General features: G+C 36.4%; 1 protein-coding gene and 1 long non-coding RNA gene across 7 annotated transcripts in view; one reads left to right on the top strand and one right to left on the bottom strand.

Moving 5' to 3' along the window:
* The window catches only part of GLO1 (glyoxalase I), a 32,406-nt gene extending 30,714 nt beyond the window's left edge, over positions 1 to 1,692 (top strand). The window contains exon 6 of the mRNA XM_077161684.1: positions 259 to 1,692. Within this exon, the coding sequence (XP_077017799.1) occupies positions 259 to 347 (89 nt within the window). The 3' untranslated portion in view covers positions 348 to 1,692. The remainder of the gene's footprint in view (positions 1 to 258) is intronic.
* The window catches only part of LOC143684597 (uncharacterized), a 59,075-nt gene that overhangs the window by 7,933 nt on the left and 26,417 nt on the right, over positions 1 to 24,725 (bottom strand). For 3 of the 6 annotated variants that reach the window (XR_013176093.1, XR_013176095.1, XR_013176097.1), the window contains exon 3: positions 2,139 to 2,233. The exons of the other annotated variants lie outside the window; for them this stretch is intronic. This is a non-coding gene — a long non-coding RNA (uncharacterized LOC143684597). The remainder of the gene's footprint in view (positions 1 to 2,138; positions 2,234 to 24,725) is intronic. 6 annotated transcript variants of the gene reach the window in all.

The following is a 24,725-nucleotide window of genomic DNA, read 5'->3' as shown; positions in this document are numbered from 1 at the left end:
GTAAATATTTGATGTTTTAAAGATGCACCCAGTCTCACGATTTATTTTCAGGAGTGTTGGTTTCTAGTTATGTGGAAAATAAAATTTTAGTCATTCTAAAAAATGTATGTTTAGGCAACACTGACAAATAGAATTTTTAAATTAAAACTATAAATGAACTTTGTTAAAATACAAAGTAGAATTTGAATTAATATGAAAATATTTTAATTAAAAAATACTTTTAGAACTTTCAATAATGAAAATCATTTCATTTTACAGGTAAAATGAAAGGCCTCGCATTTATTCAAGATCCTGATGGCTACTGGATTGAAATTTTGAATCCTAACCAAATGATGGCTGTTATTTAGTTCTATGAGAATAGTTCTTTGTGATTTCAATGAAGATGCTGTAGAAAAAAGGAAACAATGTGATTCAAGATAATCATGTAACAGAAACATTGAGGACTGATGGATCCTTATCCCAATTCAAATTATACTTAAGTCCATTTCCTCTTCCTATTTCACCTAACTGTACTAGCTTTAAAGTAGTGCTTTATCTTATGCCCTTGAATATAAGTTATGTTACTTTACTTTGTAAAGTAATAATTAGAACAGTTCCCTTCTGACACTGCATTGGCCTTCATCTGTCTTCTAAATAAGACATCTTTTCAAGCCTGCCTTTGAATCTTCATTTTCAAAGAAACATTTAACATGTTTTTGTTATGGATATCTTCTGGGGTTTCATTCCTCGGAAATAACTTTTCTCAATGAAAAGTACTGAAAACACTGAACAAAAATGAAACCTCATGTGTACTTCAGATGGTATAAAGTGTTTATTTTACCAAAGTCAAGGTCTTCTTGGGAGCAATTCAGAAAAATGCCAACAAGGACGATTTATAAAGTACTTCCAGAGTACTTCGTTTGTTTTAGGAGGAGGAGGAAGGGGATCTTATTGGATACCCAGACACTGGACTAGGTTGTCACATACTTTTTCTCATTTAATCCTCACAACTCTCCTATAAAAAAAGGCTAGACATTTAGAATAACTTTAATAAATTGAAGGCAAAATAAATAGACTCAAGTCCTCAATATTTCGTCATCATGTTTAGTATTTAGATTGTCTCAAATATTATTAGCTCACAATTCCTCCTTTTGCTAATCTCCTATAAAAACCATGGGCAAATTTGAGCACTGTCCACTCACCTGTCAAGCCTGATTACCACGGTAAGAAACAGGCAATAGAAAGAAGTCTATAGCATAGGACTCCCCTGGGGACAGCCAGGTGACTCCTGCCTAGGTGGTACTTAGTTACTCCTGAAGAGTCTCTATCCCACAGTCTTCTTTATGCCATTAACCATTTATTATAAATTATATTCAGTAATAACATAAAACTCAGTTATCAGAACAGCTAAGTGGTCTTCCCTGCTGTGATTGATATTCGATTGGTTTTAAAAATAAAAGTGATTTTGAAAATCTCTTATGATCTTAAGAATAAAGTACACTTTAATTTTTACATTTTAAATTACATTTAACTACATTTTAATTTTTTGCAGATTAGTGGAAGATCTTTGTATGTTACACCACGCCAAACTCTGCTAGCACTGCTAGAAGCACTTTACATTTCCTTTCCTGATGGGATGGACTTATATGAGCTGTTTGAACAAATACCAGTACTTTTTAAGTTAAATAAAATTTTTAATAAGTCTATGTTTAATTGCGAACTTCTGTCTAGCATGTTCTTTCTTAAAAAGCCAGCTCTCAGGGATTAAGTACTGCAAGAATGTGAAAGGGCTTACAGGTTCATTCTGAACTGGGAATAATTGTAATTCTTCTGCTTGTAAAGCAGATAATTTCCATGGATAAAGAAGTATAGAAGAGATGGGAAGAGGAAAGTATATAAGGAATAAAGGACTGTGGTAGATAAAGGACAGAGGGAAGAAAGGCCAGTTATGAAAAGGTGAGTCATAGGAACTAAAGAAAACCAATTTTCATGCACTGAATACTGGAATTTTTCAAATGGGGGAGTGTTATTAGAGTCATAAATTCAATCATTACTCCTTAAGACTACTTCTACCTCTTGCACTGAAGAAAGTAAAGAAGAGTATATTCTATCTCCAAGCCTTGCCAGGAATTAGAAACTTTAATTCCAAATTAACTTACCTGAGAAGTGGTAATATGAAAGGGTGAAATGAAGCACCAGAAGTATGGTTTCTCACTCTTGTTTTCCATTACTGGCAACAGTACTGTGTCATTTACTGTTAACATAAAATAAATCAGCAATCTCCCCTGAGTCCTACACAGCTAAGACTGGAACTTATAATACCAGTGGTTTGAATTGAGTTGATGGCTGAGAGAATCACTCATGGCTTCCTTTCATGGCATTCTAGCCAGGATTGCAAACAGTGTATACAAATATTCTTAAGTAAACAACTATTTGTGCAGACGGCTGTAAGAATGCTTGCTGCTGGCAATAGGAAACTCAATCTATATGATATAACAAGCACTTAAGAGGTTGACCGGTTCTAGAATAGGCTGATGGACGGTTCAGTAATAACAAGAACCCCGAGGTTCTTTCCATCTCTTATCATGTTATCCTCAGCATTTTTTGGGGAGCTAATAATACTATGATTACAGACACCTACCATGATTCTAAGTGTCGTATGTAGACCTACACTATCCATTGAAAGAAAACCATTTGTTCCTCCTGTGTTTCTTAAATAAGGGGTAAAAAAAACCCACTTTTCCCAAAGCTCTCCAGCAGACTTCCCCTCATGTCTACTTCACCAGAAGTGGGTCATTTGCCTGTCTATAATCACTGGCAAAGGAAATGGGACACTCTGACTTAGATGGTTCTCAAGTTGCTTGCATGTGGGTAAGCACTGGATCAAAACTGAGACTGCTAGAATGTAGGAGCAAATAGGGGCTTAGGAATAAGCAAACTGACAGGCAAAATCAAATATTGAGGTCCTGGTTGGCTCAGGGTGCTGTAAGAAAGACATTTCCTGTCCTCAGAGTTTTTAGGTCCAAGATTGTGGTTCTCAACCATAGACTTTGCAACCCTTTATTACAAAATCACATCCCCCCCTTACTACCTTAAAATGAAATACATATATAAATAACCTACATGTATATGTGATTTCATAAAAATCATATTAAGCATTTCAAGATGTAAATGCCCTGGTACTATTACACTAGAAGCTAAGGAATCAGGTGCTTACCCTTAAGAATGGAAGAAGAAAATAATTGTGGGGAAATGGCATCAGTCCCTCTGCCAAAACAATTACTGAACTGGCAGAAATGCTCTGAATTTAGTATTTCACTTATTATAAATAAATGTGTGAAGCTACCCGGCCTGAACTTGTTGGTAAAGAACACAATTCACCTGACAGGCACACAGATGTGGGATCAGAAATTCACAGGTGTCCCAGAGTGGCAGGCAGGTTGAAGTTATTTAGCCAATTAGAGCACCAGTACTTTGGTAAGGTAATGATGACTCAGATTAATCCAATAATTGATAGGGGAAAATGTGGAAATTGGCTAAGAATTTTTACTATATATGCATCTATCTGAGTCCTATCAATATAAGCAGAGTTTATAAAAGATGTTTTAAATGCCAGTACATAGAAACTGTAATGATATAAGCACTTTCACACTTTATCCAAACTGTCTACATACCAATTTTGCAATAAATGTCAAGAATCTTTAAACACTTTAAAATAGTAGAATCCTTTTATCTGGTAATAGTGTGATATCATGGGAATTCTGTTTCCTAGAAAATAATCAGATTTCATTTTTAAATGAATGTACAATTTGTTACTTCCATCATTATAGCAAAACATTAGAAACAAATATCCAAAAATGGGGAAATAATTATTGTGTTGCCTATATATGACAGAATATTGCACAGTCATTAAAATTGTGCTTTCAAATAATGTTTGAGTGAGGAAATTCCCATGAATGAAAAAAGGAGTCAAACGTACATTATGCTCTTAATTTTGTTTAACAAAATCATATATATACACAAAATGCTAGAAGGAAATGTACCAAAACATTAGTGATTATCTGGCCACCAGGTTTACCAATTATTTTACTTCCTTCCATATGTTTTTCTGTATTTTCCAAATTCCCTAAAATGAACAAGTATTACTCTTATGATCAGGAAAAATAAATGAAAAATATTACTTAATTTGCTAACCTTTAATTTTTTCCTCTTTTTGAGAAAAATGAGGTATTTTAACAAACATGTTTTGTCTGCTACCCAAACTTATATTCAGGATGGTAATGTAATTCAAAGATTAAAATAACTTTATATTAAATTATCTAAAACTATTTGCTTTAGATAAAAGACTTAATATTCTAAATGAGCAAATTATAATGCTTAGTTGGTTTATTAAAAAAAAAAATTGAAACAGGTTAAGTGAAAATCCATGAAGAAATTTCATCAGAATTATCTTTTTTTCCACATCTGCTCTTAGCTACTGATCTGAATGAACTTTGTTACTAATATTCATTTCGTGTTTAAAAACTATACCTACAATTGTACCATCAGTCTCTGGTACAGCTCGGGCAAGAGCGCCATTCTGTTTCAGAAATTGCTAGCCAGTGTATATTGAAGACCAATGTAGAGCAATCACCTTAGCAGCATTTTGAACAGCCTAACTATTCCAAGTGTAGTCCCGGAACTAGTAGCATCGGTATCACCTGGGAGCTAGGTAAAAATGCAGAGTTCCAGGTTCTACCTAAAACCTACTGAATCTTGAATCTGCACTTAAGAATGATCTCCAGGTGATTCTTGTGCAAAATAAAATTTCAGAAGCACTGTGTAAAGAATCCTTTTTAAAGCCACTAATATCAGCACAGAAGTATATATCCAAAAATAATTTCTCCTACTATTATAAAATAAAGTACTCATTATTTGTGGTAATGAATATAAGGGATATATTCAATCATACTCATTTGTTAAATCCTATCGTCTCTGTTATAACTCCTTCTCCTTTGATTCTTCTCCCACTCTATAAGTATCTTTGTGGCCCTTTCTAACGTTTTCATGTTGTGAAGGGCTGTTAATAATGTAGGATAGGGGGATGGAATTAGTTGATATTCTTGGAGAAGCTCACCCCTCTGGGTTTCAGGGCTTATCAAGCCTACGAATCCTCTGAAGTAATGGGTTTCAGGAAAATAAGCTTAGTGCATAAAACTGTTATAGTCTCAGTTACAGCCTTAGGTAGTCTTTTTTTTTTCTATTTTTTTTAATTGATATATATTCACATATGTAATCATCCAAAGTATACAGTGGTTCACAATATCATCATATAGCTGTGCATTTATCACAATTGACTTTTTTTTCGTTTTTGTGAAAAATAACATACAGAAAAGCAATAAATTTCAAACCAGATCACAACAATTAGTTGTAGAATAGATTTCAGAGTTTGGTATGGGTTAAAATTCCACAATTTTAAGTTTTTACTTCTAGCTGCTCGAAGAAATATCAATTTAATGATTCAGCAATCATACTCATTTGTTAAACCCTACCTTTTCTGCATAACTCCACCATCACCTTTGATCTTTCTCCCACTTTTTAGGGGTATTTGGGCTATGCTTTTTCTAACTTTTTCATGTTGGAAGGAGCTGTTGATAATATAGGATACAGAGATGGAATTACTTGCTGTTCTGGAGAGGCTGACCCCTCTGCATTTCAGGACTTATCTGGTCCAGGGACCCATCTGTAGGTTTCTGGAAAGTTACCCTAGCACATAGAACCTTTGTAGAATTTTATGTAATGCCCTAGGTGTTCATTAGGATTGGCAGGAATGGTTTTTGTTGGGGTTCGGCGAGGTAGCCAATGTCTAACTGAAGGGTGCATATGAGTGACCTCCAGAGTAGCCTTTCGACTCTATTTGAACTCAGCCACTGATACCTTATTATACTTCTTTTCCCCCTTTTGGGTCAGGATGGCATTGTTGATCTCAAGGTGCCAGGGCCAGGCTCATCCATGGGAGTCTTGTCCCCCACCATCAGGGAGACTCTCACCCTTGGATGTCATGTCCATGTAGGGGGGAAGGCAATGATTTCACTTACAGAGTTAGAGACCTAGGTATTCTTTAGGGTTAATAGGCATGGTATTGGTTGGAGTTTGGCAATCCTTGGCAATTAGAAATACCTAGCTGAAGCTTTGACAGTGTAGCCTCCAGAATAGCTTTTGAGTGTATTTGAACTCTCTTAGCCATGGCTATCTTGTTTTGTTACCTTTCCTTTTCCCCTTTTGGTCTGGAAGGCATTATCAATCCCACGGTGCCCCAGCCAAACTCATCCTTGGGAAACATGTCCCATGTTGTCAGGGAGACTTTCATCCCTGAATATCATGTCCCCCATAGAGGGGAGAGTAATGGTTTTCCTTGTAGAGTTGGACTTAGAGAGGGAGAGGTCACATCTGAGCAACAAAAGAGGATTCCTGGAAGCAATTTTTAGGCATAATTAAAGGTGGTCTTAGCTTCTCCACTATAGAAATTAATTTCATGAGGGCAAGCCCCAAAATCAAGGGTTTGGCCTATTTTCCCGGGAGTCCTTAATATTTGAGAGAGCACCAGGGGTTCCCCAGATGGGAAAGTTTAACAGTTACATATTTTTCCTCCACTCCCTCAAGGGATTCTATCAGTACTTTTTAATTATCAGCCCACCAAAGTCTGGGATTCCTCTGGGTATTAAATTTGGCTATACAGAATTACAAGGCCTCATTTATGTTCTGAGCTCCATGTGTTTGGGTTGTTTAAATGAGCTATCCAGTCAGGTTGATTAAGTGTGTGTGTTACAGAAAATTTAGATTCAAAACACAATACACCTCTCTGTCTTTAGTCTCATACAGTAGGTGAAGCTTTAGAGTATATACAATATCATCTTTTTTTTTAACATATGATCATTCCATTCTATAAATACAATCAGTAATTCACAATATTCATCACATAGTTGCATATTCATCATCATGATCATTTCTTAGAACCTCTGCATCAATTCAGAAAAAGAAATAAAAAGACAACAGAAAAAAAGTATACATACCATACCCCTTACCCCTCCCTTTCATCGCTAACCAGCATTTCAATCTAAGTTTATTTTAACATTTGTTCCCCTATTTATTTTTATTCCATATGTTTTACTTGTCTGTTGATACAGTAGGTAAAAGGAGCATCAGACACAAGGTTTTCATAATCACACAGTCACATTATAAAAGATATATCATTATACAATCATCATCAAGAAACATGGCTACTGGAACACAGCTCTACATTTTCAGGCATTTCCCTCCAGCCTCTCCACTACATCTTGACTAACAAGGTGTTATCTATTTAATGTGTAAGAATAACCTCCAGGATAACCTCTCGACTCTGTTTGGAATCTGTCAGCCATTGACACTTTGTCTCATTTCACTCTTCCCCCTTTTGGTCGAGATGGTTTTCTCAATTCCTCGATGCTGAGTTTCAGCTCATTCTAGGATTTCTGTCCCATTTTGCCAGGAAGGTCGACACCCCTGGGAGTCACATACACTATCATCTTTTGCCCTGTATTCTGACTTACCTTAGGACCAACCAAATCGGCTTCATTTTTATTTCTAGTTGAAGGCTGATCTCTTTTTCGGTTACTTTAACTGTTATTGTATGTAGCAAAACTGACTTCCAGAGCTACAGAGCTCCAGCTCTGAATCTTAGGTGTTGGAGAGTTACTCAAAGTTCCAGGGACATACCAGCTTACACACATACAGCTCTGTGTCTCAGAATCTAGAAATACACTTGCAATTTTGGACTAAGTGTGGCTACTATAAGAGCTTGCAATCTGGGCTCCAATTTTCTTGTAAGTATTTTCTGAAAGAGACAATAGTATATTTGTTTTTTGTTTTTTTTTGGTTTCTGGCTTATTTGGCACAGCACATTGTTCCCAAGTTTCTTTCAGTTCCTTTGGTGCTTCACAACATCATTCCCTTCTGTAGCTGTATATATATCACAGTTCGCCTTTCGGCTTCTCATTCGTAATCTTTGGCCCCCTCCATCCATTGGGCATCATGGATAATGTCCAAAATAAACAAACTGTCTTACAGTGTCCCCACTTGGTTGTACAATCAGCAGCACTCTCAATTTTAGACAATTTTCATTGGTCCAAAGAGACAAAGAACCAATAAACAGCCTCACCAAACATCAAATCAAAACCTTCCCTAATGTCTTGACCCCTCCACCCCATTAGTTGCCCCTGGTATTGCGGTGATACTGTCGCTGTCTGCCTGCTAAATATAGGCCATCATTCACTCTTTGTGTGTGTGTGTGTGTGTGTGTGTGTTGATCTTGTATTCTTTTTTTTAAAAATACCAAAAAACACGAAACAAACGCAAACATTCTTAACTTTTGATCATTCCGTTCTACATATATTATCAGTAATTCACAATATCATCACATAGTTGCATATTCATCATCATGATCATTTCTTGGAACATTTGCATCTATTCAGAAAAAGATATAAAAGGACAACAGAAAAAAATTCACACATACCATAACCCTTACCCCTCCCTTTCATTGATCACTAGCATTTCAATCTAAATTTATTTTAACATTTGTTCCCCCTATTATTTATTTTATTCTATATGTTCTACTTGTCTGTAGATAAGGTAGGTAAAAGGAGAATCAGACACAAGGTTTTCACAATCACACAGTCACATTGTGAAAGCTATATCATTATACAATCATCTTCAAGAAACACAGCTTTGGAACACAGCTCTACATTTTCAGGCAGTTCCCTCCAGCCTCTCCATTATATCTTGACTAACAAGATGATATGTATTTAATGTGTAAGAATAACCTCAAGGATAACCTCTCAACTCTGTTTGGAATCTCTCAGCCATTGACACTTTATTTTGTCACATTTCACTCTTCCCCCTTTTGGTCGAGAAGGTTTTCTCAATCCCTTGATGCTGAGTCTCAGCTCATCTTAGGGTTTTTCTCAATCCCTTGATGCTGAGTCTCAGCTCATTCTAGGATTTCTGTCCCACGTTGCCAGGAAGGTCCACACCCCTGGGAGTCATGTCCTATGTAGACAGGGGGAGGGTGGTGAGTTTGCTCATGTTGGCTGGAGAGAGAGGCCACATCTGAGCAACAAAAGAGGTTCTCTTGGGGGTGACTCTTAGGGCTAATTTTAAATAGGCTTGATCTATCATTTGTGGGGTTAAGTTTCATATGAACAAGCCCCAAGACTGGGGGCTCAGCCTATGGCTCTGGTTGTCCACACTGCTTGTGGAATATCAGGAATTCAACTTGGGGAAGTTGAATTACCCCTTGTTCTCACCATTCCCCAAAGGAGACTTTGCAAATACTTTTTTATTCACTGTTCAAATCACTCTGGGATTTATCAGGGTATTACTCTGGACAAACCAACAGAATCTCATGTCCTACTCAATGTTCCATGTACTTATGGTGTTCAATTAAGCTATCTACATAAGTTATATTAGGAAATGCACTAGTCAAAATATAAATTTTGTACCAAATAAACATTTTTTGCTTTAGTCTCACACATAAGTTAAAATTTAAAAATATTAGTTACCATCTATTTTCAGCACCCTGCAGTAATGACATTCCTTTGTTCTTCCTCATGCAAAAACATTTTTTTTAATTTGTACATTTAGTCACTATCATTATACACTCGAGGCATTCCTAGATTATACCATCTCACTCAGTCTTTATCGTCTATCTTTCTTTCTGATTTCATTTGTGCCCCCAGCCCTCCTTCCTCTATCATTCTCCCAATTCAGCTTCATTCAGTGTTTTAACATAATCGTATTACAGTTAGGTAGTATTGTGCTGTCCATTTCTGAGTTTTTATATTCAGTTCTGTTGCACAATCTGTACCCTTTTAGCTCTAATTACCCAATATCTTACCCTATTTCTATCTCCTGATGGTCTCTGTTACCAATGAGATTCTCCAAGTTTATTCATTAATGTCAGTTCATATCAGTGAGACCATACTGTATTTGTCCTTTTGTTTCTGGCTAATCTCATTCAGCATAATGTCCTTAAGGTCCATCCATGTTGTTACATACTTCATAACTTTATTCTGTCTTACATCTGCATAATATTCCATTGTATGTATATACCACAGTTTGTTTAGCCACTCATCTGTTGATGGACATTTTGGCTGTTTCCATCTCTTCACAACTGTAAATAATGCTGCTATAAACATTGGTGTGCAAATGTCCATTTGTGTCCTTGCCCTCATGTCCTCTGAGTAAATGCCTAGCAATGGTATTGCTCAGTCGTATGGTAATTCTATATTTAGCTTTTTGAGGAACTGCCAAACTGTCTTTCACAGCAGTTGCCCATTTGACATTCCCACAAACAGTGGGTAAGTGTGCCTCTTTCTCCACATCCTCTCCAGCACTTGTCATTTGCTGTTTTGTTGATAATGGCCATTCTGGTGGGTGTGAGATGATATCTCATTGTGGTTTTGATTTGCATTTCCCTAATAGCCAGGGAAGTTGAGCATTTCTTCATGTGCCTTTTGGCTGTTCGTATTTCCTCTTCTGAGAAGTGTCTGTTCAAGTCTTTTACCCATTTTGTAATTGGGTTGGCTGTCTTTTTGTTGTTGAGTTGAACAATCTCTTTATAAATTCTGGATACTAGACCTTTATCTGATATATCATTTCCAAATATTATATCCCATTGTGTAGGCTGTCTTTTTACTTTCTTGACAAAGTTCTTTGATGGGCAAAAGTGTTTAATTTTGAGGAGTTCCCATTTCTTTCTTTCTTTTGTCAATGCTCTTGCTTTGAGTGTAAGGTCTAGGAAACCGCCTCCTAGTATAAGATTTATAAGATATTTCCATACATCTTCTTCTAGCAGTTTTATGGTCTTAGATCTATGTTTAGGCCTTTGATCCATTTTGAGTTAATTTTTGTATAGGGTGTGAGATATGGATCCTCTTTCATTCTTTTGCATGTGAATATCCAGTTCTCTAGGCACCATTAATTGAAGAGACTGTTCTGTCGCAGGTGCGTTGGCTTGACTGCCTTATCAAAGATCAGTTGTCCATAGATGAGAAGGTCTATATCTGAACACTCTATTCTATCCCATTGGTCAGTATATCTAGCTTTATGCCAGTAACATGCTGTTTTGACCACTGTAGCCTCATAATATGCTTTAAAATCAGGTAGCGTGAGACCTCCAACTTCATTTTTTTCCCTAGCTATTTGGGGCACCCTGCCAGTCCAGATAAAGTTGGTTATTGGTTTTTACATTTCTGAAAAGTAAGTTTTTGGGATTTTAATTGGTATTGCATTGAATTTGTAAATCAATTTAGGTAGAATTGACATCTTAACTATATTTAGTCTTCCAATCCATGAACACGGTATGCCCTTCCATCTATTTACATCCTCTGTGGTTTCTTTTAACACTTTCTTGTAGTTTACTTTGTATAGGTCTTTTGTCTCTTTAGTTAAATTTATTCCTAAATATTTTATTCTTTTGGTTGCAATTGTAAATGGAATTCTTTTCTTGATTTCCCCCTCAGATTGTTCATTACTAGTGTATAGAAACACTAGTTTTTTGAGTGTTGGTCTTGTAACCTACCACTTTGCTGTACTTATTTATTAGCTCTAGTCGTTTTGCTGTGGATTTTTCAGGGTTTTCGACATATAGTATCATATCATCTGCAAACAGTGAGAGTTTTACTTCTTCCTTTCCAATTCTGATGCCTCGTATTTCTTTTTTCTTGTCTAATTGCTCTGGCTAGAACTTCCAACACAATGTTGAATAACAGTGGTGATAGTGGACATCCTTGTGTTGTTCCTGATCTTAGGGGGAAAGTTTTCAATTCTTCCCCATTGAGGATGATATTAGCTGTGGGTTTTTCATATATTCCCTTTCTCATTTTGAGGAAGTTCCCTTCTATTCCTATCCTTTGAAGTGTTTTCAATAGGAAAGGATGTTGAATTTTGTCAAATGCCTTTTCTGCATCAGTCGAGATGATTACGTGGTTTTTCTGCTTTGATTTGTTGATATGGTGTATTACATTTATTGATTTTCTTATGTTGAACCATCCTTGCATACCTGGGATGAATCCTACTTGGTCATGAGTATAATTCTTTTAATGTGCTGTTGGATACGATTTGCTAGAATTTTATTGAGAATTTTTGCATCTATATTCATTAGAGAGATTGGTCTGTAGTTTGCTTTTTTGTAATATCTTTGCCTGGTTTTGGTATGAGGGTGATGTTGGCTTCGTAGAATGAGTTAGGTAGCTTTCCCTCCTCTTCAATTTTTTTGAAGAGTTTGAGCAGGATTGGTACTAATTCTTTCTGGAATGTTTGGTAGAATTCACATGTGAAGCCATCTGGTCCTGGACTTTTCTTTTTGGGGAACTTCTTAATGAATGATTCAATTTCTTTACTTGTGATTGATTTGTTGAGGTCGTCTATTTCTTCTTGAGTCAAAGCTGGTTGTTCATGACTTTCTAGAAAGCTGTCCATTTCATCTACATTGCCATATTTATTAGCATAAAGTTGTTCATAGTATCCTGTTATTACTTCCTTTATTTCTGTGGGGTCAGTAGTTATGTCTCCTCTTCCATTTCTGATCTTATTTATTTGCACCCTCTCTCTTCTTCTTTTTGTTAATCTTTCTAAAGGTCCATCAATCTTATTGATTTTCTCATAGAACCAGCTTCTGGCTTTGTTGATTTTCTCAATTGTTTTTATGTTCTCAATTTCATTTATTTCTGCTCTAATCATCATTAATTCTTTTCTTTTGCTTGCTTTGGGTTTAGTTTGCTGCTCTCTCTCTACTTCTTCCAAGTGGACAGTTAATTCCTCGATTTTTGCCCTTTCTTCTTTTTTAATATAGGCATTTAGGGCAATAAATTTCCCTCTTAGCACTGCCTTTGCTGCGTCCCATAAGTTTTGATATGTTGTGTTTTCATTTTCATTTGCCTTGAGATATTTACTGATTTCTCTTGTAATTTCTTCCTTGACCCACTGGTTGTTTAAGAGTGTGTTATTGAGCCTCTACATATTTGTGAATTTTCTGGCAGTCTGCCTATTGTTGATTTCCAACTTCATTTCTTTATGATCTGAGAAATTGTTTTGTATGATTTCAATCTTTTTAAATTTATTGAGACTTGCTTTGTGACCCAGCAAAGGATAGACCAGGATATGGTCTATCCTTCAGAATGATCCATGAGCACTTGAGGAAAAGGTGTATCCTGGTGCTGTGGGGTGTAATGTTCTATAAATGTCTGTTAAGTCTAGCTCATTTATTGTATTATTCAAATTCTCTGTTTCTTTATTGATCCTCTGTCTAGATGTTCTGTCCATTGATGAGAGTGGTGAATTGAAGTCTCCAACTATTATGGTAGATGTGTCTATTTCTCTTTTTGGTGTTTGCTTCATGTATTTTGGAGCATTCTGAGTGCATAAATATTTATGATTGTTGTGTCTTCTTGTTGAATTGTTCCTTTTATTAATACATAGTGTCCTTCTTTGTCTCTTTTAACTGTTTTACATTTGAAGTCTAATTTGTTGGACATTAGTGTGGGTACTACTGCTCTTTTCTGATTGTTATTTGCATGAAATATCTTTTCCCAACCTTTCACTTTCAACTTGTGTTTATCCTTGGGTCTAAGATGTGTTTCCTGTAGACAGCATATAGATGGGTCCTGTTTTTTAATCCATTCTGCCAGTCTATGACTTTTGATTGGGGACTTCATTCACTCTCATTATTCAGCTACAAGTCTGGCACCGCCCTGCTACTTCATTCTGCTGTTTCCATGATATGTCAGGGTACAAGGAAATCTCCTCCCACAACATTTTCCCTAAGAACATGGGATCATCCTATTGCCTTTGCATCACACTAGAACACAGGAAAACAGCTTTATTAAGTTTATAAAAGATCTTATTTGGTAGACTCCTCTCACAGCAATTTCTTCTCAGAAATCTTGCTGACTTCCAGGGGCTCTACCTGGGAAGCCAGATACAGGTTCCTCTCCTCTAGATCCCCAGACACCTATATCTCAGCACTGTGTGATTTCCTTCATCATAACCTACAGGTACAGAGTGCAGTAAGGCCTCTTCATAGGGACTCCTCAGATCTGGAACCTCTCCCTCCTGACTCACCTCTCCCATTAACCCAAAGTATCAAGGTTCAGACTTTTGAAAGTCAAAAGCCTTTTTCTTTTGTAACATTCCTGGGCCCATATTCTAGCTTCCTGAATCAGGGGAAGGCCATAGAAATGCAGAGAAAAAGCTAAGACTATTTTAAAATATCATGCCATGTGATAATAAGAATTTAGTGGTATGTACACAGCATGACTAGGAGCACAAACAATTGCATTAAATACTCTTGTAGAACAAGAAGGCTGAAAATACAAGACAGGCTCCTAATATTGAGAATGTTATAATTCTGAAGAGGCCAGCTGCATAAACAACTAGAGCACATCGGCAAAGCAAAATAACAATAAGGGTAAAACAGCTTTAAAAGCAATACTAATGACCCTATTTGGGGGCATTAGTGGCAAGTTATAGTACCTGAAGGACTAGTTTGAACAGTGCACCCTTAAATCAGTGGTTCTCAAATTTTGGTGCATATCAGAATCACCTGGAGGGATTATCAAAACACAGATGGCTGGGCCCCATGCCCACAATTTCTGATTCAGGATATCTAGAGTGGGCCTTAGAATTAGCATTTGTAATAAGTTTCTAGGTGATGCTGACATTGCTGGTTACGAAACACACTTGGAAAACCTCTATATCAACCAATGTTTCAGCATTCTCCATGGATGTGCAGGTTTAATTCTACATACTCATTATAAAATCTATTTTCAGTAAATTCCCAATATCATTTCCCTTTCACCTGCAGGCCCATCCACTGTAATTAATATATGTCCCTTCCCAAAATGGCATAAATGAAATCTCTGTTTCTGATAGTCACTCTTCTATGCATTTTTTTTAAAGCTGAGAAACTTACTTCCCTGTTTGTTCTTCCCAGTATTCTTCATGAAAACCCTGTTCTATAGTGAACATATTTCCCACATTGTCAGCATTGTTTCCCCGTTTTCCTCATTCAGTAGGAGTTTCAGAATTTCTTTCCCCAGTCTGTACAAACATCATGCTTTTAAACAGACTAGAGTCTACAGTATGAAGAATTAATAAATGAATTTAGCAAGATTGCTGGACATAAACTCAGCAAATGGAAACCTATTGTATTTCAATAAAACAGAAACAATTAGAAAATAAAACTTAAAAAATGAGTCCATTTACAATAGCATGTAAAACATCAAATACCTAGAAATAAATCTAAGAACAGATATGCAAGGCCTTTATATGTTCTAGAACTATAAAATTTTAATGAGAGAAATTAGGGAAGACAATAAATGGAGGTGTATACTATGTTTATAAATTGGGCAATTTGATGATAAGATGTAAATTCTCCCTAAATTGAATTTATATTTGATAAAATCCCAATCAGATGCAAAGAAAGATTTTTATGGGAATTGATAATCCAATTCTAAAATGTACATGGAAATGCAGAGCACCAAAATGGCCCAAACTGAACTTTAAAACTGGATAACTCTGCAAGAAAACAAGGCTTATAATGCTACAATAATTAAAGCCTGGTGTTACTGAATTTTAAAACTGGATAACTCTGCAAGAAAACAAGGCTTATAATGCTACAATAATTAAAGCCTGGTGTTACTGATATAACATAAACAAATAGATAAAAAAGACAGACTAGAAAATCCAGAAATGGATCCACATGTAATGGATACTTGATTTAGGACAATGGCAACACTTCAGAACAATAGGTAAAGGACTGTGTTGTAGGCAGGTTCCTCAGGAAATAGATTTCAAGATGGAAATCTGCTTGTAGATGGTTTACTGGGAAGTGCTTTCAGGAACAACATGAGGAAAGCACAACTGAGCAGAAGGAGAAGTTTAACTGTAATGCAGTTGTAACAGTGGTCACAGCCAATCCCATGGAGAGCTCTGAAGCCTGAATGGCCTTTTAGAAACAACACAGATTGAGGCTAGGGTGCAAGGGTGGTCTTTTTCCTCAAATTGATCAGTCATTATATGCAAGTTGCTCCCAGGGAGGCCTAATCTTGGGCAGTGCAGCATCCTTTCCCCAAGGAAAATTCCTGGAGAGGGTCTCAATTCTAAGCTATCAGCAGGCACTACTTCTAGCAGTTGGAGGAATGAGTATCTCGGTGCTGACACAAGGATTTGGGCAGTGTACTACAGCAAACAATTAGAACCCATCTCTTGCACCACTTGGATTCACTTGCTTAATATGATTAATCCATCTGGGAATCATTCCTTTAGGATTTTCATGGATCTCTTTTCCATGAAGAAAGTAGATAATAGATGGATACCACATGAAGAAATAAAGATCTCAGTAGAGGTAATGACAGGTTAATATAAATGCCAGTACTGCATTTTCGGTTTGTAACTCCACTTTTTACTTCCTACAGGATCTAAAAGACAAATGCATAAAATGCAATGATAAGTGAGTGACTTGGGACTCATAAGGTATAGACATATAATCTAGACAAAAACTACATAGGAATATGTCAATGTCATTGGTAACAGAGACCATCAGGAGTTAGAAACAGGGTAAGATAATGGGTAATTGGAGCTGAAGGGATACAGACTGTGCAACAGGACTGGATACAAAAACTCAAAAATGGACAGCACAATACTACCTAATTGTTATGTAATTATGTTAAAACACTGAATGAAGCTGCATCTGAGCTATAGTTTTTCTTTCTGTTTTTTTTATATTTTTTGTATTTTATTTTTATTTTTTTCTCTATATTATCATTTTATTTTTTTCTGTTGTCTTGCTATTTCTTTTTCTAAATCAATGCAAATGTACTAAGAAATGATGATCATACATCTATGTGATGATATTAAGAATTACTGATTGCATATGTAGAATGGAATGATTTCTAAATGTTGTGTTAATTTTTTTTTAATTAATAAAAAAAACTACATAAAGGTGGGGGACTGATGGGTACAGGAACATAGTTTGTGTGTTATCAATGAAGTTGTTTTGGTATCCAAGCAAATTAGACTGTTACAGATTTAGGATGTTAAATTTATGCTCTGTGGTAACTACACACATACACACAAAAAAACCAGAGTATATGCAGGCTCATAAAGTGAGAAATTAGAGTACTGTTGCCTAGGATGGGGGCAGGAGGATTGGGGAGTTCATGCAAAATGGGTGTATGGGGAAATGGGAAAGTTTTAGTAATGGAAGTTAGTAAGCCTACCACAACATGGTGAATGTGATTAATCTCACTGTATGACATATTTGTAGTTGAGTTGGGAAAGTTTGTGTTGTATGTGTGTTCCCACAGTTAAAAAAAAAAAGAAAGAGCAACTAAAGAGTCAATGACAATTGAAGGCAATGCATCAACTGTACAGAATCTAAGGAAGGAGGAGAGAAGCTCAAAAGGATATTACTGGGACATATGAAAAATTTGAATTATAGATTATAAGTTTTATATCCATTTTAAATTTCTTGAATTTGGTAACTGTACTTAAGTTGGATATATAAGTGAATATCTTTGTTCTTAGGAAGTGTAGATGGCAGAATTAAGTGTTCAAGGAATATGTTGTATATAACCTACATTCAAGTGTTCAGAAAATGCGTTGATAAATAGGTAGCAGATAGACAGATGGATAGATAGATAGATGAACTGATACACTGATGGATAGATAGAATGATATGGCAAATGTGGCAAAATATTAAAATTGGTGGTCTGGGTGTGTGGGGACTAGGCATATGCTGGAGTTCCCTATATAGGGTTTGTATTATTTTTGTAACTGTCCCTGTAAGTTTGAAAGTATTTTAAAATGAAAAGATTACAATTTTTAAAAAAATTAAAGTAAACATAAAGCTGCTGAGTTAGGGGTAAGGAGAGACTTCAGCAATTGGTACTGTCTTTTTGTCTTGGTTTGAAATTATATATAATTACAGTATTGCATTAAATCATAAAGGGTATTATATCATTTGAAACATTAAAAACTGTGTATTTGTTGTTATTCCCACAGACTAGCTGGTCCTGCTGCAAAACAATTGTTAGTGAGGTTTACCTCTGCTACAAATGCCCCAACATTCATATAGCTTTCTTTTCTTTTATTATTTTTAAATGAAAGCAAACTTCTTTACTGTAAACAGTACAGAATATAATGCAGCTTGGCAGGATGCATATGGCCTTGTACAGGGGAAAGTATTTCAGATCAACCAGCAGGTTAAAGCCTTTCCACACTGTAGACTTTCCTCACTGTGGAAAAGAAGCAAATAGCAAAAAGAAAAAAACAAACTATGTGGGAGCTGTGTGAATCCCATGGGAGTGTGACAGTGATGCTGCCATCCAATGTTCTGTGACAACATAAGCCACATAGTTACAGCAGGGGAGGGGTAGGTAGCTCAGACAATGGAGGATTACTTTCATATTTGCTAAAAAGGCATAAAATCCATCCAAAAGTAAAAAATAAAAAAATTCAAAAACCAGGATAAATAAAGATAAGAAACATAAATCTATACAGCATTTACAACAAATCTCCAGTAAGCTGGGAGTAAAATACACAGATAAGTATAGACTATGTGTCGGTCAGAAAGCTATAAATATGATCTGGAATGAGTCCTTTGATTAGAGCACAATGCTCAGTCCAAGCTATAGGTTCAAAACCTTTGAGGGTCACTTAGCTATAAAATGCAGCCCTTCCCCTGCGAACTAGTTCACAAATGTGCTGTTGGTTGTGGGGGGACTACAGAGAGAGAAAAACAACTCAAAGTGTGTGTCATACACTCACTGAGTCAGCACCAGCACCTTCATGTATGAAGAACAGCAGTCACTCTTAATGTGCTTAGTGACTCCAGGACCATGGAATTCTACCAAAAGTACAGGCAGCGAGGTATTGCCACTTTCTAATAGCTTTTACTCTACTTTGAGCTCAACCTTCACATAGCTTTAGTTTCCCATTGAATTGGCTGCCTTTTCATCTTTTTTACAAAGCCCTTTGAAGCACAGAAGTGTTCAGTCTTAAGGAGTTCCCATTTATCTATTTTTCCTTTTGTTGCCTGTGCTTTATATGTAAGGTTTAAGAAGCTACTTCCTATTATTAGGTGTTGAAGATGTTTCTCTATATTTTCATCTAGGAGTTTTATGGTAGTGGCTCTTAAATTTAGGTCTTTGACCCATGTTGAATTAATTTTTATATAGGCTGTGAGGTAGGGGTCCTCTTTCATTCCTTTAGATAAGGATATCCAGTTCTCCAAGCCCCATTTGTTGAAGAGACTATTCTGTCCCAATTCAGTGGATATGGGGGCCTTGTCAAACTGCAATTGACCATAGATGTGGGGGTCTGTCTCTGAACTCTCAATTAAATTCCATTGATCAATATGTCTATCTCTGTGCCTATATCATGCTGTTTTGACCACTGTGGCTTTATAATAAGCTTTAAAGTTGGGAAGTGTAAATCCTCCCATTTCATTCTTCTTTTCTAGGATGTTTTGGCTACTCCAGGCCCCTTTCCTTTCTAAATAAATTTGATAACTAACTTTACCAAGTCTGGAAAGTACATTGTTGGAATTTTTACTGGTATTGCATTGAATCTATATCAATCTGGGTAGAATTGACATCTCTATGACATTTAGCCTTCCTATCCATGAACACAGAATGTCTTTTCACCTATTTAGGTCTTCTTTGATTTCTTTTAGCAATGTTTTGTAGTTTTCTGTGTACAGGTCCTTTACTTTCCGGGTTAAGTTTATTCCTAGATATATTGTTTTTTTAGTTGCTATTGTGAATGGAATTTTTTTTCTTAAATGCCTCAATTAGGCCATTACTAGTCTATAGAAACACTACAGTTTTTTTAAATTTATTTTTTATTATCAAATCAAAACAACATATTACATGAACATTCTTAACATACAAACATTCTGTACATGGTGTACAACCAATGGCTTACCATATCATCACATAGTAGTGTATTCATCACCATGATCATTTTTTAGAACATTTGCACCACTCCAGAAAAGGAGATAAAAAGAAAAAAGAAAAAACTCATACATACTACACTCCTTACCCCTCCCTCTCATTGACCACTAGTATTTCCATCTACTCAATGTATTTTAAACTTTGTTCCCCCTATTTTTTTCTATACTCCTTACCACTCCTTTCATTGTTCACTAGTATTTCGATCTACTAAATTTATTTTAACATTTGTTCCCTCTATTATTCATTGATTTTTAATCCATATTTTTTACTCATCTGTTAATATTGTAGATAAAAGGAGCATCAGACACAAGATTTTCACAATCACATAGTTGCACTGTGAAAGCTATATCATTATACATTCATCTTCAAGAAACATGGCTACTGGGACACAGCTCTACAATTTCAGGCACTTCCCTCTAGCCTCTCAAATATATCTTAAACTAAAAAGGGGGTATCTATAAAATGTATAAGAATAACCTCCAGGATAACCTCTCAACTCTGTTTGAAACCTGTCAGCCACTGACACTTTTTTTTTTTGTCTCATTTCTCTCTTCCCCCTTTTCTCAGTCCCTTGATGCTGAGTCCCAGCTCATTATAGGATTTCTGTCCCATGTTGCCAGGGAGGATTACACCCCTGGGAGTCATGTGTCACGTAGAGGGGGGAGGGCAGTGAGTTTGCTTGCTGTGTTGGCTGAGAGAGAGATAGGCCACATATGAGCAACAAAAGAGGTTCTCTGGAGTTGACTCTTAGGCCTAATTTTTTTTTTTCACCAGCTCTAAATTAGAGCCTCCAAAAATTTGTTTCTATGTTCATTCGTTGTTTGTTAGGCCTAATTTTAAGTAGGCTTAGTCTATCCTTTCAGGGGATAGGTTTCATATGAACAACCCCCAAGATTGAGGGCTTGGCCTATTGATTTGGTTGTCCCCACTGCTTACAAGAATATCAGGAATTCTCCAAATGGGGAAGTTGAATTTTCCCCCTTTCTCGCCATTCCCCCAAGGGGACTTTGCAAATACTTTTATTCATTGTTCAAATCAATCACCTATCATTCCTTCTGGTTTCATTTGTGCCCCTAGTCCTCATCGCTTTATCATTCTCACATTCAGCTTCATTGCGTGTACTAACATTGTGCTATAATTAGGTAGTATTGTGCTATCCGTTTCTGAATTTTTCCAATCAGTCCTGTTGCACAATATGTATCCCTTGAACTCCAATTACCCAAAATCTACCCTATTTCTATCTCCTGATGGCCTCTGTTCTTAACTGAAATTTTCCAAGTTCATTCATTAATGTCAGTTCATATCAATGAAACCATACAGTATTTGTCCTTTTGTTTCTGGCTAATCTCACTCAGCATAATGTCCCCAAGGTCCATCCAGGTTGTTACATGCTTCATGACTTTATTCTGTCTTACAGCTGCATAATATTCCATCATATGTATATACCACAACTTGTCATCTGTTGGTGGACATTTTGGCTGTTTCCATCTCTTCACAACTGTAAATAATGCTGCTATAAACATTGGTGTGCAAATGTCCATTTGAGTCCTTCCCCTCATGTCCTCTGAATGTCAGACCATATGGCAATTCTATACTTAGCTTCCTGAGAAACTGCCAAACTGCCTTCCACAGTGGTTATACAACTTTACATTCCCACCAACAGTGGATAAATGTGACTCTTTCTTCACATCCTCTCCAGCACTTGTCATTTTCTGTTTTATTGGTAATGGCCATTCTGGTGGGTGTGAGATGATATCTCATTGTGGTTTTGATTTGCACTTCCCTAATAGCCAGGGAAGTTGAGCATCTTTTCATGTGCCTTTTAGCCATTTGTATTTCCTCTTCTGAAAACACACTATGGATTTCTGTGCATTAATCTTATATCCCACCACTTTGCTGAATTCGTTTATTAGCTCAAGTAGCTTTGTCATAGATTTCTCAGGATTTTTCAAATACAGGATTATGTCATATGCAAATAATATCCAAATGGATGGAGACATGTCATCACCTAATCCAGCTTAACAACCACTCTTGATTAAATCACATCTGCAGGGAGATGATCTGATTACAGCTTCAAACATACAGTATTGAATAGGGATTATTCTGCCTTTATGAAATGAGATTTAGATTTACTTCTTCCTTTCCAATTTGGGTGCTTTTTATTTATTTTTCTTGCCTGATTGCTCTAGCTAGAATTTCTAGCACAATGTTGAATAACAATGGTGACAGCGGGTATCCTTGTTTAATTATCTATCTTATGGGGAAGAACTTCCATCTCTCACCATTGAATACAATGTTGGCTGTAGGTTTTTCATATATGGCCTTTATCATATTGAGGATGTTTTTTTCAGGAAAGAATGCTGAATTTTGTGTAATGCCTTCTCAGCATCAATTGAGATGATCATGTGACTTTTTCCTTTTGATTTCTTTATGTGTTGTATTACATTTATTGATTTTCTTGGGCTGAACCATGTTCTGGTTTGAAAACATTATGTACCCTAGAACAGCCATATATTAATCCTAATCCAGTCTTGCTGGAGCAGCTGTTTCTTTTTATCCTGATTCGATAATGTATGTTGGAAGCTTTTGATTAGATTATCGCTATGGAGATGTGGCGTGCACAATTGCTCATTTTAACATTTGATTAGATAGAGATGTGACACCACCATTCCAGGAGGGTCTTGATTAGTTTACTGGAATCTCTAAAAATAGGAACATTTTGGAGAGAGTCATAAATGACAGAGCCTAGAGAAACAGCAGAAGCCTCAGAGCTGGCAGTTTCTTCACAGCAGAGCAGATACAATTATGGACACATGGAGAATAGAGACATGGATGTTTGGAGGTGCTTGGAGACCAGCCAAGATGTTAAGCAAGCCAAAACCTGGAGGGAGCCAAGGAAAGCCAAAAGATGAATGCCAGCCCTGGAGAAGTAAAGTGAGGAACCTCCATGGAACAGAAGCTGAAAGCAACAGAGCCCACAGAGCCAGAGACCTTTGGAGATGCATAAAGAAAACAGTCCAGGGGAAGCTGTTGAAGAAGCCTGGAGAGAAAGCTAGATAACCATGCCCTATGCCTTTCTAGCTGACAGAGAAACCCCAAATATCACTGGCCTTCTTGAACCAAGGTATCTTTCCCTGGGTGCCTTAATTTGGACATTTTTATAGCCTTGCCTTAATTTGGACATTTTAATAGCCTTAGAACTGTAAACTTGTAACTTACTAAATTCCCCTTTATAAAAGCCATTCAAGTTCTGGTAGATCACATTCTGGCTGCTTGTAATCTAACACAAACAACCTTTGTATGCATGGAATAAATTCCACTTGGTCATGGTATATCATTCTTTTAATGTGCCATTGGATTCAATCTGCAAGTATTTTGTTGAGACTTTTTGCATCTATATTCATTTGGGAGACTGGCCTTTAGTTTTCCTTTTTTTGTAGTATCTTTATCCAGTTTTGATATTGGGGTGATGTTAGTTTCATAAAATGAGTTAGGTAGTATTCCTTTTTCCTCAATTTTTTGGAAGAGTTTGAGCAGGAATGGTGTTAGTTCTCTTCGGAATATTTGGCAAAACTCCCCTGTGAAGCCATCTGGTCCTGGGTTTTTCTTTGTAGGAAGATTTTTGATGACTGATTGAATCTCTTGTAATTGGCTTGTTGAGGTCTCCTATTTCTTCCTGAAATAGAAGACTGTTTGTGTGTTTCTAGGAAATTGTCCATTTCATCTAAGTTGTCTAGTTTGTTCGTGTACAGTTCATAGTATCTTCTGATGATTTTAAAAAATTATTTGGGGTCCATGGTAATGACTCCCCTTTCAATTTTGTTTTTTTGTATTTTCTCTCTTTTTGGCTTTTCAAGATAGCTAAGGATTTGTCAGTCTTGTTGATCTCCTCAAAGAGTCAACTTCTGGTTTGATTGTTTCTCTATATTGTTTTTGTACTCCAATTCATTTATTTCTGCCTTAATCTTTGTTATTTATTTTCTTCTACTTGTTTTTTAGGATCAGTTTGCTGTTCTTTCTCTAGTGTCTTCAGTTGTTCAGTGTTCTAGTTTGCTAGCTGCTGGAATGCAATACACCAGAAATGGAATGGCTTTTCTAAAGGGAATTTAACAAGTTTCTAATTTACAGTTCTAAGGCCAAGAAAATGTCCCAATTACAACAAGTCTATAGAAATATCCAATCAAAGGCATCTAGGGAAAGATACCTTGGTTCAAGAAGGCCGATGACATTCAGGGTTTCTCTCTAGTGAGAAGGAACATGGTGAACACAGTCAGTTTCTCTCTCATCTGGAAAGGCACATGGTGAACACGGTCAGGGTTCCTCTCTCATCTGGAAGGGCACATGGCGACACAGTGTCATCTGCTAGCTTCTTCTTGGCTTCCTGTTTCATGAAGCTCCCTGCGAGGCATTTTCCTTCTTCATCTCCAAAGGTTATTGGCTTGTGTACTCTGCTTCTTGTGGCTATGTCTTTCTGCTCTGCTCTCTCTGAATCTCCTTTTTTTTCTCCAAAATGTATCCTCTTTTATAGGACTCCAGAAACTTATCAAGACCCACCAACATGGGTGGAGACATGTCATCACCTAATCCAGTTTAACAACCACTCTTGATTAAATCACATCTCCAGGGAGATGATCTGATTACAGTTTCAAACATACAGTATTAAATAGGGATTATTCTGTCTTTATGAAATGAGATTTAGATTAATACATGGCTTTT

The sequence above is a fragment of the Tamandua tetradactyla genome, chromosome 5 (genome assembly GCF_023851605.1).
Source record: "Tamandua tetradactyla isolate mTamTet1 chromosome 5, mTamTet1.pri, whole genome shotgun sequence".
NCBI lineage: Eukaryota > Metazoa > Chordata > Mammalia > Pilosa > Myrmecophagidae > Tamandua > Tamandua tetradactyla.
Note: the sequence above shows the minus strand (reverse complement) of the source record. Positions and strands in the feature narration are given on the sequence as shown.